This window comes from Amblyomma maculatum, chromosome 2, assembly GCF_055883805.1.
Source record: "Amblyomma maculatum isolate TAMU_Amacu chromosome 2, ASM5588380v1, whole genome shotgun sequence".
NCBI classification, from domain to species: domain Eukaryota; kingdom Metazoa; phylum Arthropoda; class Arachnida; order Ixodida; family Ixodidae; genus Amblyomma; species Amblyomma maculatum.
In genome coordinates this window covers 114,429,766-114,448,511 of record NC_139345.1, presented here as the reverse complement: position 1 = coordinate 114,448,511, position 18,746 = coordinate 114,429,766, and the positions used below count along the sequence as shown (strand labels likewise).

The window sequence follows — 18,746 nt, the reverse complement described above, 5'->3', positions numbered from 1 at the left end:
GTGACGTCACGCACGGCGCACAGGAAGGGAAAGGCGCAATATCTGTCACACTTGTTTCTGTGGACACCTGAACTATAGTGCCTATCTAGGCACTATACCTGAATCGTGCCGTAAGGGAAGGGAGGAAGGCTCCTACGAGCAAGGGGTGAATGCTGTGGCCGAGCACTCGTACTCACCTAGATGATCGTTCAGTGTGTGCTTTCAGGGTGACGGCGCGTAGCATCTGCATTGTTTGGGCTGAGTAATCACGAATCTACTCTAGCACCACGGATGCTTTGAGCACAGGTGAGACGCTTCCGCCGAAGTAGTGTCTAGATTGATTGAATGTCCTTTACCGAATGGGAAGGCTCGTGGCCATGGATGGGGATAAAATACTCTAACCGAGGCTATGTCGAGCCCAGGGGCAAGCCACAACAGAGACGCGAGATGTGACAGCATATATGGCGCGAATCTCGAAACAGAAAGCGTCTCAGTTAATGGCGAGGGTGGTGGTGGTGACAAACGTTTATTCATTTAAAAGGGGTGGATGTATGCATGAGCCGGATCTTTGACTATCAGCCCTTACAGATACTGGGTGGGGTCCCGCGTCGGCCGCTGCCCGGGCGCGCTCGACCAAGGCCTTTTGGGTCTGCAGGTCATAGCAGCCGAGCAGGGTCGCCTCCCAGTCCTCCCGAGTAGGGTTGGGGTGAGGAGGAATAGCTGGGTTGGATGGGAAACCCACACCATGTGGTAGATGTCCGAATACTTCTCCGCACAGTGCGGACAACTGCCCGTGAAGGAGGGATTAAAATGTTTTAGTGCTGCCGGGCACAGCAGAGTGTTGGTATACAGACGGAGTAGAAGCCGCTCCCCCGACTTAGATAGACCTTTACTCGGGCGAGGGTAAAGGCTATGACAAGATTGATAGTAAAGAACAATGTCTTTAAAAGAATACGCGGGTTCGAATTCGAGATCCTGATCTAGGGGGTCGAGATGGGAAGCCCGGAAAGAGAGCGCGCGGGCGGCGGCGTCGGCTGCCTCATTCCCTTCGAGACCCATATGAGCAGGAGCCCATACTATTTTGCGGTAGGCGGGGTCCCCGGTATAGGTGCAATTTTGAAGTAGTCGGTAGGCTAAGTATGGTGTCCAGCCTTGCTCGACGTTCCGACAGGCCCCTCGCGAGTCGGAGATAATTGTTTTAGAATCAGTGTGAGTAGCTGCCAGCGCAATGGCGACCTCCTCCGCGTGGGTTATGTCACGGGCGCGAAATGTAAGCCCGTTAACAGTTTTGGACTGGTGGACCACTGCGGCCGTGTACCATCCCCCATGGTGGGGGCCGGAGGCGTCCACGTAGTAAATGCCGGGTTTCGACCCATAATGGCGGCCCAGGGCTTCCGCCCGCGCCAGGCGCCGGCCATTGTGTTCTTCACGTGTCATGTTTTTAGGAAGAGGGCGTACGTGGAGGGCGCATCTCCACTCGAAAGGGAGGCGTACACGATCTTCCATACGGGTGGTATGTTGGATGTGTAGCCGGGCAAGGAGGCGGCGACCCGACAGTGTTTTAGAAAGACGTGTGTATTGGTTGGTTAAGTGAGCCTCTCGGATCTCCCGGAACGTATTCACCATGCCCATGCCCAGTAGACGCTGGTTGGAGGTGTTCACTGGGAGATCGAGGGCTCTCTTAAAAAATTTGCGCAGGACGACTTCGAGTGCATCCTCGTCTTGTTTCCGAAGGTGGAGGTAAGGAGTCGAATACAAGATTCGACTGGTCACGAATGCATGCGCCAGCCGCAAGGCGTCTTTGCACCGCAACCCCCCACGTTTGTTAGAAACCCGGCGGACCATGCGGCCCGCCTGGTCCCCCACCTTACGGAGTTTCGCCATGGTAGTGCCCGACCGTCTATGTTGATGAATGAAGAGCCCCAGTACCCGGACTTCTGTTCGCACTGGGTAGGCGGATCGATGCCGGGAGATAGCTCAGACGCTCTCGCGTTGGAAGGATGCAGGAAGACAATTTTGTGCATTCGAGATGCCTAACGCACCATGGCCATATTCGCGCTTTCACAAAATTTGCGTGTACTCGGGATACGTGTGTCCCACTTGGTCCGGCCCGAATCCGGGGTAGATGACGTTAGAGCGGCCCGCGCCCGGCACGCTTCGGGTACGGGCTTTCAAAAGGCCGGCCCGAGCACCTGCACACCTCTAAAAAAGCGCCCAAGCCACTCAGCCACTGCGGTAGAACACCTCATCTGACTGCGAATGCCGGCTGGAGACTCGAGAGAGGTATGTTTGCCTGTAAAAGAGAGAGGAATCTGCAGCGCGAGGGTGAAGGTAGATAGAAAAAGAGAGAGAGAGCTCAAAATGGCGCGTCGATCGACGGCGTCGTGACGCGACGGCCGCTGCCGCTGGCGTGCTGGCTGGCGTGGGGGCCGGCGTCCTGGGGAGGAAACCTAGGTACCAACGGGGAATCTGCTAGCGACTCTCCTAGGGACGCGGGTACGCAGAAGGTCATTTCCCGAGGACGTAAACAAACCCCTGGCGGTAGGAGCCCGAAGTGCAAAGCGTCACCGCCGGGCCAGTGTACTCCCGCCGTACGACGCCGTGGCGCGCTCGTTGGTTGTTGTTTAGTGGGACGCCTGCGTCAGGACGAAGCGCGTTCTTAGCAACTTCGCTCGTCGTGCTCGCGTCTGCTCCGTGTCCGCCGTGTGTGCTGCAGTGCCCGTGTGACGCATCCGTTCAGTGTGTGACGGTGCGTACTACTCGCCTGCCTGTGCGCGTGTGTGATTTCTCGCAAGCAACGACGGATCGTGAGGAGCGACGCCCGAACGGCAGCAGCCTGAGCTTCGAGGATTCGCTGCATGCCGCGCGCTGGCTCTGCTGCTGCGTTGTCGCGGAGTCCACAGCGCTCTTCGGTGTGGCCGCGTAGATGGAGGTGTTTGGCTGGCCCGCCACCACCACCACTCGTGCTCGGTTCGTCCCGACGTGCTCATCGTCTGTGCCCCGGAACTGCCGCCTGTGTAGCCGCCCCATTCAGCAACCTCCTCCGCCGCCCAAACAGCAGCAGGACCCGTTGGGCTTCGCCAAGGATTTGAAAGACTCGCTCAACGCCCTGCAGCAAGCCGAGCAAGCGCCGCCGCGCCAGGCATCGCCCGATAACCGTTGGCTCGAGGAGGTTAGCCACTCTTTTTCTCTTGCTTCGCGTCTTTCTCCGAGGTCTTGTTTTCGCCGCCGTCGCCACCGCTGCTGGCCCGCCCCATCTCGGTGGCGGCGGCGGCGGCCCGTGGGAAAAAAAGGCGAGAAAAGAAACGAGATTGGGCGGTTTGCTTCAGTCCTTTTTTCCGCGGAGCCCATCTTGGTTCACTCAATTCTTGACCACCCTTGGAAAGTCGAGAACAGGAGAAAAACGAGGCATTCGTGTGCGGAGATACCGTACGTTCATACTTGAGCAGGGCCCTTTGAAAGTTGAGCCGAGTAGTTGGTGATGTAGCACCGATCCTCCTTTCAAGCAGCATCGCGATCGTCTGCAGGTAGCAGACGATCTGCACTCTCCTTTCTTATTGCTATTCTCAACCGTCTCAGATGGCCTAAAGCAGCACTGTATATCCAATAATTGTTTTCTAACGTTTGCTTCTATATCTCTAACCGGGAAAGTTGTTTACATTCACGACGCGAACGTCTCGACCTGGTACGCTTTGTTGACCTGCCTGTGGATGGGATGGAGCCTCAACGCCAGGGGATTATGAGGTGTTCCCGCTCGCCTCTATTTCACTTGCATTTTACCTCGCCAGAGGTGGCACCTTCCTGCAGACCTTGATAGCTACCACCGCCCTGAACGATTCGTCGTGCTAGCCCAGCATGCGCGTATGCACACTGAAAACCACTGGCGTTTTTCTTTTTTTTTTCATTCGCCCTGAATATCTACAAAACGCGACAAGCCTACACCATTCTTTAACGACGTTCCCGCCCGAAATGGGAGAGCCGCGGGGAAGCGCGCACGCTGTTTCTGTTTTGATTATCTTTTTCTTCGCGTTTACCGCGCGGTATGCATTCGTATTCCCCGCCCATTTTACGACGTCTGGTGCGCCGCCGTTTCTTTCTGCTTGGTCTGTGTCTTGCCTTCATTGAGATCAATAGAAAAAGCATTCGACGGCTGTATGGCCGTTGTTTCCCTGTTTAGGGAAAGATACAATATATATTTCATCTGTGTTACTTGCTCCCTGGAGATGTTGCTTTTCGACAGCATCGGGCGCTGATAATACTCGAAAAGCGGCGTGGTAGGTATAAATGAAATCGAAGCACTTTGTTACCGCCTGTGTTGGTCAGCCAGGAATGTAATCGCCCAGACAATGTTTGCGGAGTGACTCGTACGGGGCCCGTAGCTGCAGCGTTTCGGAAGAAGTACGTCATACAAACCGTTTTATGGAAGGTTAGGTATAGAACAAAAAGAAAAAAAAATCGCATACGGCTCAGTTTCATTTAGAAGATTATCGGAAGCGATTCAGTCTATGAGAGAGGTTGTAGTGGAGGCCTCCGGAAATTGAGACCACTTGGAGCTCTTTAACGTGCACTGACATTGCACAGCACACTGGCGCCTTGCTTTTCGCCTCCATCGAAATAATTATAGAACAGAATGTGATAGGCGTTGTTATAGAAGTTGAAAAAAAAAAAGCGGTGACTGTAATGCACACTCTGCCTTGACTATGTTTCCTTGATTTATGATAGGACGATGATGACAGCTCCATATGGGTCTTTTACATGTTAGGGATGTAACTTTCCGGGCGGTTTTGAGTCCGTTTTTATTTTTTGAAATTTCAGAACCATTGGGTTGATACTCAGTGAAGGGATGTGAAAATATATCCAGATGCGGTAAAATCTGATACGCAAAGTACTTTTTCGCGGATTCTTGTTCTAAAAGTATGTTATCTGTTTCCTGCTATTTGGCTTCCCAAAAAGACAACAACTTACTGTAGGGCTTTTAAAGATCTCGTCTGGTTACACTCTCTCCAGAAGTTAGTCTAATGAAGTTGTCAGACAGTAAGGGAGCAGATAGTCCGCAACCTCATGAGCCTGTTGGATTGAATCCTCATGCGATTGTCCTCCTCCGCTCATACTTCACCGTACCTTTACTCTACGGCGGTGATCCCTCATACCTGAGGAGACAGTTGAACGCGCCGATCCCCCTTTTCATCCTCCACATAAGAACCACTTCTCTCTCTCTTATCGAGGCTCCAGATACTGTGTGGCTATAAATGTTGCTCTAAGAATCCTTCGTGTATTCCTCATTGAAGGCGACAGTTGCGCACCGTATGGACACACGCCTAATTCGTTCTCTTGCTCTAGGTGTCGATATGGCTGATTTGATTTGTGGGAAACCTCTTGAGGTTACTCACCTCTGCTGAAAAGTATGGTGTAGAGAAGGAAAGTTGGGGACACCGATAAAAAAAAAAAAAAAAGGCCCACATTTTAGAAACGTCAGGGCTACACTAAAATGTCCGAAGCTGCTTTGAAACGCCGACAGAAACGATGTACGCCTGTTGGGTAGCTTTGTCGCAAAGAGCCGGTGCTCGCATGAGCGTCTTCGAGCTTCGAAGGCTCGCATTCGAGCTGTTGCAACTTGCTCTCGTTAATCGTACGACTATCGGCAATGAATGTGACAGTAGGTTGAGGCAATTGAGCATTAGAAGAAAAAATAATCGCGAAAGGAATCTAAGGACTTGTTAATGGCCTGTCTACACACGATACAGTACAACAGATTATTCCAATTTAACCCCGTTTTGTTTATTATCACCACGCTTTGCGCTTAGTGGCCTTTTTTTTTCTTTTTCTGAGATGAGAAACTGGGTACCTAATTTTGCCAGGGTGGGTCAGGTAACAAGCGGCGAAGTACTGACATTCACTCGAAATCAAGGAATGGGCAGGGCATTCGAAGGCGAGGTAAACCGATGGTGGCAACTGGACTCGTTTCCAAGCGAAGGCGGCAGAAGGTTAGGGAGGTGGTTGGGATTGTTAAGTGTGCGGGGATTTGGCGGCCGCAGTTATAGCTGGCACATGACACACGATCAATTGGAGAGATACACGTGGGAGGCCTTTTATCCGGCATTGGATGTAGTCAGGCTGACTATGATGAGCGATTTCAAGGTCAAGTAGGGGAGCACAAACTCTTTCTTGGCTTGGTAAAGCAAGTCGTAGGCATACGTTCGCAGTAAGCGAAAAATCAGCAAGTGATTAAACAAACTAAAAAGACTTAATTTTTTCTTCACATGCTATACTGCGTAGTGATCTAGAACAAAACTGAACTGAAACCTAATACTACTAAGTCATGCGAACGTACTCACATTCTTCTGGTTTCTCGATCAAAGCTATCGATCAGAATTTAAATGTTCTTTGAAATATTTGCGTAGTAAAATGTTTACGAGCACTCAGACTATGTCCGGATTACCCCCCCCCCCCCCCCCCCCCTGTTTTTCTCCCCCTCGCGAATAAATGAAAAGAAGCAAACTTTTTTCTTCTCATAATACTTGTTTTTGTTTCCATGTCTTCGCATCTCTGAAGCGCTTCGTTACAGACAGTGACTCATTGACAATGATGACTGATTATCAATGGCGAAGCGCTGTAGTGAACGCGTGCAGAGTAAAGCTTGCAGTAAAAAGTTAGTGGACAATAGCGAAGGAAAGAAAAAAAAAATCTTTACAAGTGGGGAACAAAATAATCAAGCGCATCTAAAAAATTCCATTGGAGCAAATGTCAACGTGGGCTTTTATAGTTGCTGCTTCGAAATGCTACGTTTCGCGTGTAATTTATGCGTGTTCTCAATAAAACGAGGATAAATCTATGTAAATAGCTATTAGTTATGCCCCACATCAACATCATGCATGCCCTCATTTCGTGCGTAAAATACGTAAATGAGCGAGGGCCAACGACACGGGGTGTCCGCGGCCTGTAGTAGCGTTAGTAATATAGTATAAATTGGGGCACCACCACTATAATCTCGTTTTCATTTGCCGACAGCCTTCTCGAATTTCATCCACGGTTCTTGTAAGCCTACACAAATTAGGCGAAGCTAGCAAGCTAATTTACCCATATCGGAACGACGATGGCTGGAAGACGTGTGACCTGAGCAGCGCGAGCTCATCGCCGAAGCGTGTGTTGCTTGCACGCATCTCAACGCGTTGGATAAAAGCCGTTAACGAGCGATAACCCACCTTCGTGCACCCGCGCCCCCTTTTGTGAAATGGCGTCGCTCGGTCGGCGCGGAAACCTCGGCACAATCTGTTTTCAAGATCTCTGCGCGGAGCTCGCGACCCCTCGCTGTGACGGGAGCGCACGGGCGTGGACTTGATTTTGACGCATACCTGTCGCTAATTAATGTACCCGAAAAAAAAATAAAAATAAAAGAGATCTATATTGCCGAGCGTTGTAGCACACGCGCTCGATCATTGCCACCCTTGGCAGCTGCAACGCGCGGAAGTATCCAGCACGCCGAACGGCACAACAAGATGCGAAACTACGTATATAGTTCGAAGTAGCCAGGGCTAAGACGTCGCTATAAGCGCTCCGTTTGGCCTTGCGATGAACGTGGCGGTTACATTTCCAGCAGTCGTTCGTTTGGCGAAAAAGTGAGGATGAGTTGCAATCGTCCGTTCGTAGCGATGTTCTCTCCCTACAAAACTGAACCTCTCTGCGAATGTGGGCGGCTTGAATTCAGGTCTTGAGCTCTAATTGAACCGCGACGGCCCTGTGTACTCTCCAGGCATCTTGTATACTTCCTCGAGGTTCACGGAGGACGGGGAACGACTGTAGGGAGAGATTGGGAAATACGAATTCACGGTGCCCGCTCTTCCGCTGCAATTTCCGGGTCCCTGTACAGTGTCAAACTTTGGGTCCTCTTTCTGTAACCTTCTGTATAATCAAAAGATTCTGAATAAACTTAAACTTCCGCAACATCGACTAAGGAGGAAGAGGAGGAGGTTGTGCGACACTAGACGCTTTGGTTTCCGGCTAATTGCCTGAACCAATTCTCTCTCTCTCTGTGTGTGTGTGTGTGTGTGTGTGTGTGTGTGTGTGTGTGTGTGTGTGTGTGTGTGTGTGTGTGTGTGTGTGTGTGTGTGTGTGTGTGTGTGTGTGTGTGTGTGTGTGTGTGTGTTATAGATGTGTGACCGGCGCCTCGGCGCTTTACATACACAGTGAAGCCATATGCGCACTTTAAGTTATCTGAAATGTGAACTTGCAGCGCACCTGCTCCCCTTAGTTAAATAAACGAGAAAAATTACATGGGTGCTTCTGTTGCAAATTGCCGAAGAACAACATTTGGGGCTGTGTAAGTTTAGTTTCTAAACTTATTTTGCAACTTACCATTAGTAATAGCGTGTTTTTTTTTTTTTTTTTTTTTTTTTTTTTTTTTTTTTTTAATGGCACCACGAGTTCTGCGGTTGTGCTGACGATACCCGCATGTTGCTCGGGGGAAAAAAAAAGAAAACACACGGATGTATATACCTGACGATCACCATTATAACTGGCGGCGGCGGCTATGCCCTCTCACGTGGCGCACTATCGTGAAAGTGTGGAATATGCGCAATGCCGACACGAGAGCGCGGGTGTAGTCGTGAGAGCCGGGAGAAGAAATGCAACAGCAGGTTTCGGCATAACTTTTTAAGGCAGTTCATAACATTGTCGAAATATTTACCTTTTTCACTCGAATTTGGCGCGAGTTTCGCTTGATCGACAAAAGGACTCGCCCCTCGAATGACTAAGCCGCGATGCTATTGAAGAACTTAACTTCTTTCCTGTTTTGCGCCAGCGAAAAGCGACCATCGGCTTGCTAAAGTAGCGCTCTCCAAATAGCGTTCAGATATGGCAGTAAATTCCGTGGTCTTTTCATTCTGTCTTTCGAACTTGGCATTCAACCCGTTTAGTGCCCCCACTCCCCCCTTTCATCAAGCACGTGTCGTCGATGTGGGCCCCGAGAGCCGTTTCGCATTTGCGTCCCGTCCCGCCAGCGACACGAGTGAGGCCACTGGCCCCGTTTGGCCTTTTCTTGTCTCTCTACTCGCGGTCGTAATGCGCGGCTCGCGCCTCCGGGGTGCCAACGCTGTGTCCGCTGCCAGTGCCCTCCGCCATCCCGTTTTATCCCATCTCGCTGCTGCTGCTGCTGCTGGCCGCCTTCCGTTTCTGGAGCCGGGAAGATCGCTCGTCGCCTTTTAGCGCAATAACCCCTTCCCCGCGCGTCTGCCCTCCCATGCTGCTGCTTCCTGGTCTGGTTCAGTCTGGTTCGGCTTGGCGTCGAAAGGGCCGACCGGCTTCGTCCCCTTGCCCGCCCTCTTCCGTGCCCCTTCCTGACTTGGTGCGTGCACGCACGCACGTATTGACCGTTAAGCGGCATTCACTACTCCCGTTGGACCGTTTTGTGCTTTGCGTCGCCGCTTGCTAGCGACGTGTATGGCATCGCACGGAGGACGAGGGGAGAATCGTCTCGATTTTTCATCGCTTTCTTTTTTTTTTTTCCTGCATCTCTGCACGCTCGCTCTTCGCTGTGGAGTTCGCTCTGATCGCTTTCTTGTCTGTTATTTGGGATTCTCGTGTTTGTTCACCCCTCCGTACCTCTTAGGCGTTTCCTCGTTGTTGATTTGTTATTTTTTCTTTTCTGCCCAGACCCTGACTGCAGATGGCGGGTATGCGCAAATGCACGTGATTTGCAGGCTAATCGCGTTTGCAAGCGGGTGGTGTAAGCGAAATGCTTCCGACAAGAAAAATAAGCTTACCTGTCCCTTCTTGTACCCGTCCTGTTTTGCTCTCCGGGCTGTTTTTTTCAGAGTTTATTTCGAAGATAATCAGCGTGCAAAATGCTTATTAATCGAATATTTAGGGGAATCCACCAAGGTGGAGTAGATTTCTAATAAAGGAGTAATTACTTATAACTGGCTACGCTTGGGTGGATGTTAGTAATTACTCCCTAAATGTTTATGTCGCTTTATAGAAAAACGAGTGACTCGCGGGGGCCAGTATTCAAACGCGGTGCGTCATACGCTTTTCTTTTCCACGAAGCTCGCGGTATTTAATTAATAAACTGAGTGCTGTCACCAAGGTACGGCAATATTTTGCAAAAAATAAAAAAAATACTGTCGCTTTTCTTCGACTTACAGCGCGCGCTGTTTGCGTTTTATGTGTCTGACGTGGTATCAAATAAATTTGAGACGCGCTCTGTTTACAGGAAAGAAATTTTTTGATCCATATTTATGCTCTCTCACCTTCAAAAGAAGCCCTACAATGCAGCGAATGCCGAAAAAAGGTAGCGAACGCGCACTAGGTCGAGGTGCGAGCCTGCCTTGTCTTTTTTCGGTCGCGGAGATCGTAGACCCTCCTTTGCGAAGGCTGTCGCACCGCACCGCCTTGTCGTCGTAACGGTAAACAAGAGCTCCGTCAGCGCTAATGATCCTCTGCGCGATGGACGGTTAATCACCGACACGCCGATGGAGCTGGTCGTAAACGTTTCGACGCTATATTTTTTTCTGCTCCTGGGTCAGCACTTGCAAAGATGAATTTGGAAGCAAGACAGCCCACGTTCAAATCACACGTGACTACCACCTGGACTGTTTCGTGCAACACGTCGACGAATCTTTTCGAGGTTTTAATCCGTGAGCTTGTTGCTGTATTGTAGCGTTGCCTACAGCAACCAAATCGGAGGGTATCGCCGCCAGCTGGCGGGATTGTATGTATTTCAAGTCAACGGCTTGCGACACTGCGCGGAAATTTTTCTTTCTTTCTTCGAACACCTACGTACTGCACATATTCGTCAACTACAGTGCGTATACAGTTGTCTGTATAGTCCCATTACTGGGAATGAGTTTGTTATTTTACAGGTGTAAACGGTTCTCCGCCATATCAGCTCTTTGCAATGTGCACGACCAGCGCGCGGCAGCACGTGCAAAATACCGCTTAACGAGCCGATCGACAGACCTCGAGAGGAGAGGAACGAGGAAGAAGACGTTGACTTGTTTATTTTTCGTCGCTAATACAGGTCCGTGCTGCTTACGCTCGTTTAGCAATCTAGTAAGGTTGCGTTTAGAAGCCCTGCACGCGCCGCCGAGCTCTTCCTGCGTCGGCCTTCGTTGGGTGACGTAATTCTCCGGCGCCGCGTCACATACCGACGGCAGCATCAGCGCGATGACATCGCTACGTAGTACGCAGCATTCCTCTGCGCCGCAAGAGGAACAAGCATCCGAAATGCATCCGTGCGTGCGAGTCCAATGACGCATGCCTGTGCTCGCGCATACAGTCAGTCGGGAAAACCTGCTGGAGAAGGAAAAGAACAAAAAAAAAAAAAAAAAGTGTGTTTGCACATCTGCTTTGCATATGGAGCTTCGGCGTTATTGTTTTTTTTTTTTTTCCTTCCCACGCAGAGCCTGCTCTCTGTTTTGTTTTTCTAACGTTTTGCTTCGGTCGTTTTGTATATCCGTCTTGTTCTGTACGATCGTCTTCGTCGCGGTGTCAGTCCGCAGTGCGCTATAGTTCCAGGTGTGACCAGAACGTGTCATCTTTTCTTAAAATTTTATTTCCAGTCGATTGCGTGCGCGTATTTCTACCGTATACGTCCTCACTCGTTCATCGATTAACCAGCGCCGCTTAGACGTGGCGGTTCGCGGCAGGGATTTTTTGTACAATTTTTTTTTTGTCCTTTCCGTTCTCTCTTTCTGGCGGTTCCTCGGTTTTCAATGGATGTTTATTTCCGTTCTTAGTAAGGAGAAGCCCGGAACCGGCTGCTGCTGTACCAGAAGTGCCGACTCCGTTCGCACGTTGGCAGTGTAAAGACGGGGAAACTGCGGCAGAGCATCACCTAAATTTTCATACGTCACTCAAGGAAGATTTATTCCGTAAAACTACGCACTAAACTGAATGAAACGCTCTCATTACGCCATTTCCTCTCTTTCCACGAAAAAAAAAGAAAGACTATGATAGCGAGAGAAAGTTTTGTAGTAGGACCACCGTAAATGCCATTTTTTTTGTTTGTTTCTCACATGAAAGTACAAAAAAAGAAAAAGAAAGTGTACATCGCGCGGTGGGGACCGCGCCCTCCAAGAGTTGGCCAAAACTCCTCTCGGATTTTGAGCGAATAGCTTTATTATTCATTTTTCAGCGTGTTTATATTTATCAATTTATGATCAACTTTAGCGCGCGTAACCGTCGTGGGGCGTGTTGTTTACCACCAGCAGCTATTTGCTCTGTGGGCGCCTCTGCACTGCCCTCGTTCGCTTTCTGCAAGCATGAGGGGTTGTTCGCGCTTCATCGCAGCTTAGTTCCGTGCAGTGCGGCTGTCGCCTACGCCGGGTGCACCGCGAAAGGTAGAGGAGAAGGAGAAAACATATTCATTTACAGCCCTCTTGTACATATCGCAAAAAATACAAAGAAAGAAAGTAAGCTCGTTTTTTAGTTTAAAGACCCTCTTTTTCGAGTAGTGTTTGTTGATATTGAATGCAACTAACTGGTTAGGCGTGCGCTGTGCCGTACAGCTTAATACGTCTATACGCTACCGGCGCGCGCCGTTCGACCAGCTTCGCCCAGCAGCAGTATATGCGGCAGCTGCTCCGTACGTGAGTTGTATAGATGGTGTGACGTTGGGCCATATAGTGCTCTGGTCAGTACATATGGTTTGTTTTTGTCACGTGCCGCAAGGACACGTCCTTAGTTTTCTCAAGTTCTTCACTTTTACATACGCTGGAACGTAGAGCCGCACTTACATGAAGGGAGATGGCGAGCGATTGCTTTGCTGTTGAAAGGGAAAAAGCTCACACGCACAATGTTTATATCGCGCATGTATACGTACGCGACCCAGTTTTAAACCTGCTTCAGCCTTGGCGGCACCGTTGTATGTACTGGTCGGCTTGCTGCTTGGGAGTGTCAGACCAACAAATAACGTTGTTGCGCTGGTATATAGCGAAATTCCTAGTTTGGTTTACGGAGTTTAACGTCCCTAAGCGCCTCAGTCCGAGAGACGCCGTAGTGGAGGGCTCCGCAAATTTTGACCACCTGGGATTCTTTAACGCGCACTGGCATCGCACAGCACGCCAGGCTCCTTGTTTATCGCCTCCGTCGGTAAGAGACCACCGCGGTCGGTCCCACATCTTTGGCCACTGCAGCCGAGCGCCCTAACCACTGCGCCACCGCGACGGGGCTGTAACCAAATTCCTTTGTCGCTTTGTGGTTCTTTTTTTTTTTTTTTTTTTTTTTTGCTGGCATAGTACCGGCTGAATTGGAGGAGTACGTGAGGTGTCTTTGTTTTGCAGCGGGTATATACAGTCCGGCTGCTGCTGATGACGATGATGTTGACGTGCGCGGAGGGGTTATAACCGTCGGAAACGTGTCGCTGTGTCATCATTCGCGCGGCCGCGCCATAGTGTACGGGCGCTGCTATACGTCGGATCGCAGTTGCCCGCGCGCCAACCTGTATAAGGTATACAGCGAAAGTTATATACAGCGGCGTCCTCGGCATTGTCGATGGCGGACGATCTGGATTCTGGAAGAGGGCGCTCGCTCCACTGATGTGCTCCTCGCTCCACCGATGTGACGCAGTGTTGCAGGCGCAATCACTGTTCCTGAAGCTCTGGGCTTTAGAGATAACAGTGGCCGGGTGAATAAACCGGCGGTGGAAACTAGCAAAAAAACGACTGGAAGATTGGTGGCTTAAAAGCAGAGAAGTGACATAATGTTAGTAATGTAGGAACAAAATTTAATAAATAGAATGGTGGTTTAGTTAACCATTCCAAATCAATAATTAAGATATAGGGAGAAAAATGAGCATGATAGCTACTGCTACCACCCCGTTTCAAAGGGGACGCTCCTATATTCCATCCATCCATCCATCCAGCTCAGGAGCGCTGTCCAGTCGGGTATCGTGTGTCGCTCCGCCCGCCCCGTGTGTAAGCTCGGTATACTTGTCTCCGAAATCGCGACTGCTGCTCAATCGCGTGCCTATAAATATGGACGCATGGCAATAGCCGCGGGGATCGAATCGGGCGTGTGTGTATGCCGAGTGCCGATCGTATCGAACGCGCGTGCTTTCTCCTTTCTGCCCGCTGCACGCTAAACTGGGCGCCGGAGGTGGTGCGGCCCCGGCCGGCGTTTATGGAGATTTATGTGCACGTGCGCGCGGTGTCACTCGGTGTTGCGACGAGGGCTGTTGCCGCCGCAGCGATTGCCATTTGCAGAGAGCCTTGTACACGCCCGTGTTCTTGCCCCCGAGTATTATGGCGCTGCTCGCCGCGTCGCAATTTAGGGAGGTGGAGAGGAGAAAGGCGGCTGTGTAGCTAAGCGCTTAAAAAAAGTAAAAAATAATAATAATAATAACCGCGAGGGGGAAGAAGGGGGGGGGGGGCATGGACGAAAAAAAAGAGGGGGGGGGGGATGGAGGCTGATATAGTTCTTTCAGTGACATAGCACTATTGTTTTTGTTTTTTTTTTACTATTTCCGGGCGCGTTTTTACTTCGCCAGTGCAGAAATAGTAGCCACTTACGAATGTGAATTTTGAAATTGTGAATGCGCTTGGTCTTTTACTTCTGCAGCAGACGTCGGCACGCAAAGCGCAATGCGAGAGAATGGCACAGGTTAGCACGCAGCACTTTCGGCTGGGGTGCAGAGAGCCTTTGAAGCTGCTGAAGGAATTATTAAGAGACAATGGCTTACCGAAATGATTTGCAAGCGTCTTTCGTGATCTATGTTGCACCATGTATTGCTTTCTGTTTGGTTGTTTGTCGAAGCCCGCGTCAACAAAGGAAAAAAGAAGGAAAAAGAAGGAAAAAGGAAGAAGAAGGAAAAAGAATGGGACAGTGGTCTGGTGCAGTGGCCATCGACGCTGACCCATGCTCGAGAGCACATAATATCGGCGCTTTTTTTTTTTTTTATTGCACTTAAAATATACATTTGCACAAGAACCGTAAAATACGGCTGGCTATACTATCGCCGCAGCCGATCATGCCTCGTTTGAAACTGCAACCCACACTCGCGATGTGCAGTGAACATTGGTGTCTTCATAAACTTTAATCTGCGCCTCTCCTTCGTTTAACCTTGGCAAGTACGCTATACATTATACGCCATATGGTAGAGTACGGGCGTGGACCGCAAGCCTAGTGTCGGGCGAACCCACTAGGCGGCGTGAAAGAACAGAATAATTAGAAAAAAAGTTATAGCGACGCGTCTAGTGTCGCAATAGCAGCAGCAACGCTCAGGTTTTTGAATTTCTGGAGTGCTCTCAATTTTTTTTTTTTTTTTTTTTTTTTTTTTTTCGTGTTCAGGCCTCGAAATGTTCAGTTCAGTCGTTCAGTCGTGTCCGACTCTTCGTGACCCTATACACCATGTCACGCCACGCTTTCCGGTCTCTCACTATCTTCCTAACATCACATAACTTCATCTGCAGTGCCTCGAGGATGCCATCTAACCATCGCGTTCGCTGCCTACCCCTTCTCCGGCAACCCTCAACCTTTCCCAACATCAAATCTTTCTCCAGCGACTCCTCTCTTCTCATCAGATGACCAAAGTAGCTGAGCTTTAACTTTAGAATTTGACCCTCCAATGAGCAGTCAGGGTTTATGGTCGACAATATCGACTGATTTGATCTTCTGGCAGTCCAAGGAACTCTCAAGAGTCTTCGCCAGCACCATAATTCAAACGCGTCAATTCTTCGGCGGTCAGCCTTTTTCACAGTCCAACTCTCGCATCCATACATCACAACTGGAAAGACCATAGCACGAGTTATACGGATCTTGGTTGGCAGACTAATGTCTCTGCTCTTTACTACGCGGTCAAGGCTAACCATTGCTCTCTTTCCCAGAAGCAGGCGTCTCCTAATTTCATGGCTGCAGTCTCCTTCCGAGGTAATCTTGGAGCCCAAGAAGAGAAAATCTGTCACAGCTTTCACTTCTTGTCCCTTGATGCTCCAGGACTTGATAGGGCAAGACGCCATGATCTTTGTCTTTTTAATGTTCAGTTTAAGCCCAAACTTCTCACTCTCTTCTTGTACGCGCATCAGAAGTCTCTTGAGTTCCACTTCACTTTCTGCCATTAAAGTGGTATCATCCGCATACCTAAGGCTGTTGATACGTTTTCCAGCAATCTTCACTCCAGCTGAAGACTCGTCCAGACCGGCCTTCCTCATGATGCACTCTGCATATAGGTTAAATAGGCAGGGCGACAGTATGCAACCTTGCCTCACTCCTTTCTCAATCGGAAACCAATCAGTAAGACCATGCCCAGTTCTGACTGTGGCCTCTTGCCCTTCATACAGGTTCCTGAGGTTCCATACATGTTACCGGATAGCAACTCATTATAGACTCTTTGGGAAATTTGAAAACTCAGAAGGAAAAAATTTTTAGTTACGAGCGTGACCTTCGAAGCATTGAGGCTCCGACGAAATGAATATTAATCCTGATGCACATAATTCTTGAAGCATCCTTTATGTCATGGTCTATCTTCGTTTGCGATTATCGTGTGCACCATGGTACGCGTTTTTGAAGAGAAAGAAAAGTTCGAGTTGAGCCAGCGTGAACAAATTGATTTATAGGCCAACAACAATAACAGAGACGACCATTTGGAGACTTGCAAGCGGCAGTGCACGGAATTTGTCTTGCGCGTAGACGCCAGTGGGGCGTTACTGCTACAACTGGCTTGACGCAGTTAAAAGAATGTCGAAAGGACATCCATGTGACAAAATTTCGTGGTTGCGTAGGAAAAATTTAAAACATCGCCATTAATCGTCAGCCGTTTTCTTTTTTTTTTTCTTGAGAGGAGAATACGGTATGGAACTTTTTTTTCCTTTTCAGACCGTTTAGATAAATTCCGTGCGGATATCTGAGGGATATATTGGAAAGTATTTGATTTATTTGCGATTGCTTCGTCGGCCTCGGTTTGCCATGATAATTATTCTAAGCTCTGAAGTTCAAAAACTTTGCCGGGGATTCACCTACGTGGTGTAACCGGTTATGATTGATCAGTATACCGTGCTTGACGATGTCACAGCGGGACATCGCGTTTTCTCCAGGACGCAGCGAAGAGTCACAAGCGACTCCTTCCCAGCCTTGAACCGATCCCTTATCTTACCGAAGAAGTGTACAACAGGACAAGTTAAAGCGCACGCCAAGACACGTGGGCGGAGCGATTCATATTTGTACACGGACTTCTTGCATGTTGTCGATTCATTGGCGGGGCAATTTCGAAAAAAAAAAAAAAAAAAAAAAGAGAAGCGTCAAGTACTCACAATCGGCAAATTGGTTTCGCACAAATGTCAAACACGTTTTATCTCGGAAATACGTTGAGCGCTTCTTCAGAGGAACTGTGATGACAGGCAGCAAAAATAATTGGAGCCATATGCTTATTCTCTTGTGTTATATCTTCTGTGATTTCCCCCATTAAAATAATTAAGTTGTCTCTGCGTTTCGCAAGCCCTCGAATAAAATAGAGCATGTTTTTCTTCGCGCGTCATCTCATTTTCATTCTTCTTTTAGCGCGTATCGCTTTCTTTGTTGTTTTTTTCTCTCTCTCTCTGTTCATGCATATTCGGCGTTGCCAACGTTGCACTTGGAAATCGTGCCATGCGGCGATTTGGATCTTCGTCGCTACTCCGTTTGCAGAGCTGCTGTGGCGTTGCAGTTTTCAGAAACGCATCGAGATGAAAACGAACGAATTACTGCTGGTGCCAGTATCTCGCCATATTATGGCTTGGAGCGGCGAACGTGTCGGGGATTTTCACAGACTGACTGCATTTAAGCCCGGCAGGGTGAGTAAGGCCTTCGTCAAATGTCTACAGCTCAACGATGGGTGGGGCTTTGCTTCTAAGGTGTGTATAATTAAGAATCGTTTAGTAGCATTTTGGGAGGTCCTTACCATCGGATGTTGAAATACTTGGTTCTCCTTTTTTTTTTTTTTTTTTTTTTCAAGGTATTTGCAACGCGGAGATACCCAAATCTACCCCGTCTGTCACATCCTCCCCCCCTCTCCCGCACGCACACACAAGCACACACCACCTTGGGCGCAGGGCAAGGTTGCCGGCGCGACGACCCAAATGCCGGAGGCTGTTTGTAGCAAGGCCTCATAGCGCTGATTGCCTGACACGTAAACACCACAACCGCCACCATCGTCTGGACGTGTTTGCTTGTGTGCTCGAGGACACTGGCCTGTTTATGACCAGGGTTCGGCGGTGGAGGGAAAGGGTGGCGCATGGCAGGTAGAAGGCATCCGGGTAGGGGGCGCTGCTGCAGAGGCGGATCCCTTCGTGGTGCTCAAAACTAACCACCGGCGCTCGGTTACCTTAACTGATCGCATACCCACACGCATGCAGCAGCAGCAGCAATGGGCACTGCCGCACCAAACACGCACGATGCCCATCCATCCGTGCCATCGCGGCGGCTGCTATGCGGTTCTTTGCGCGGCGTCTGGAGGCCGGCCGGCGATTAACCGCGCGGCGGCGGCGGCAGTGCGACGCCCCGCGGCGGCTTTCCGCGAAGGGTCCCTGTTTTGACGGCGCAGCGGCTGACCCCGGCGGGCGAGACTGCTGGCTGCTGCCCTTGCTCCGGAAAGGCAACAAGGGGGGGCGCAGCCGCCGTTTTGCCACTCCATTCCCACGACGTTCTCCGGCCGAAGAGAGCGTGGCACGATGGGCTGCTTGTGCTTTTGTGCCGCCGTCGAACGCGGATGAGGCTGTTCGCGCCGGGCGTGTAAACAACCGGACCAAGTCCCGGCGACGTCCTCGCTAATATCGGCCAACGGCACGGCAACAACAGCCTCA

At 49.9% G+C, this 18,746-nt stretch overlaps 1 protein-coding gene across 2 annotated transcripts in view; it reads left to right on the top strand.

The window, feature by feature from the left end:
- Positions 1-2,559: 2,559 nt before the first annotated feature.
- The window catches only part of LOC146199607 (growth factor receptor-bound protein 14-like), a 195,185-nt gene continuing 178,998 nt past the window's right edge, over positions 2,560-18,746 (top strand). The window contains exon 1 of one of the 2 annotated variants that reach the window (XM_084595124.1): positions 2,560-3,151. In XM_084595124.1, coding sequence (XP_084451250.1) covers positions 2,906-3,151 — 246 coding nt within the window. In that variant the 5' untranslated portion in view covers positions 2,560-2,905. Of the gene's footprint in view, positions 3,152-17,615; positions 17,739-18,746 lie in introns of those variants that run through there. The other variant, XM_084595125.1, reaches the window with a different exon arrangement.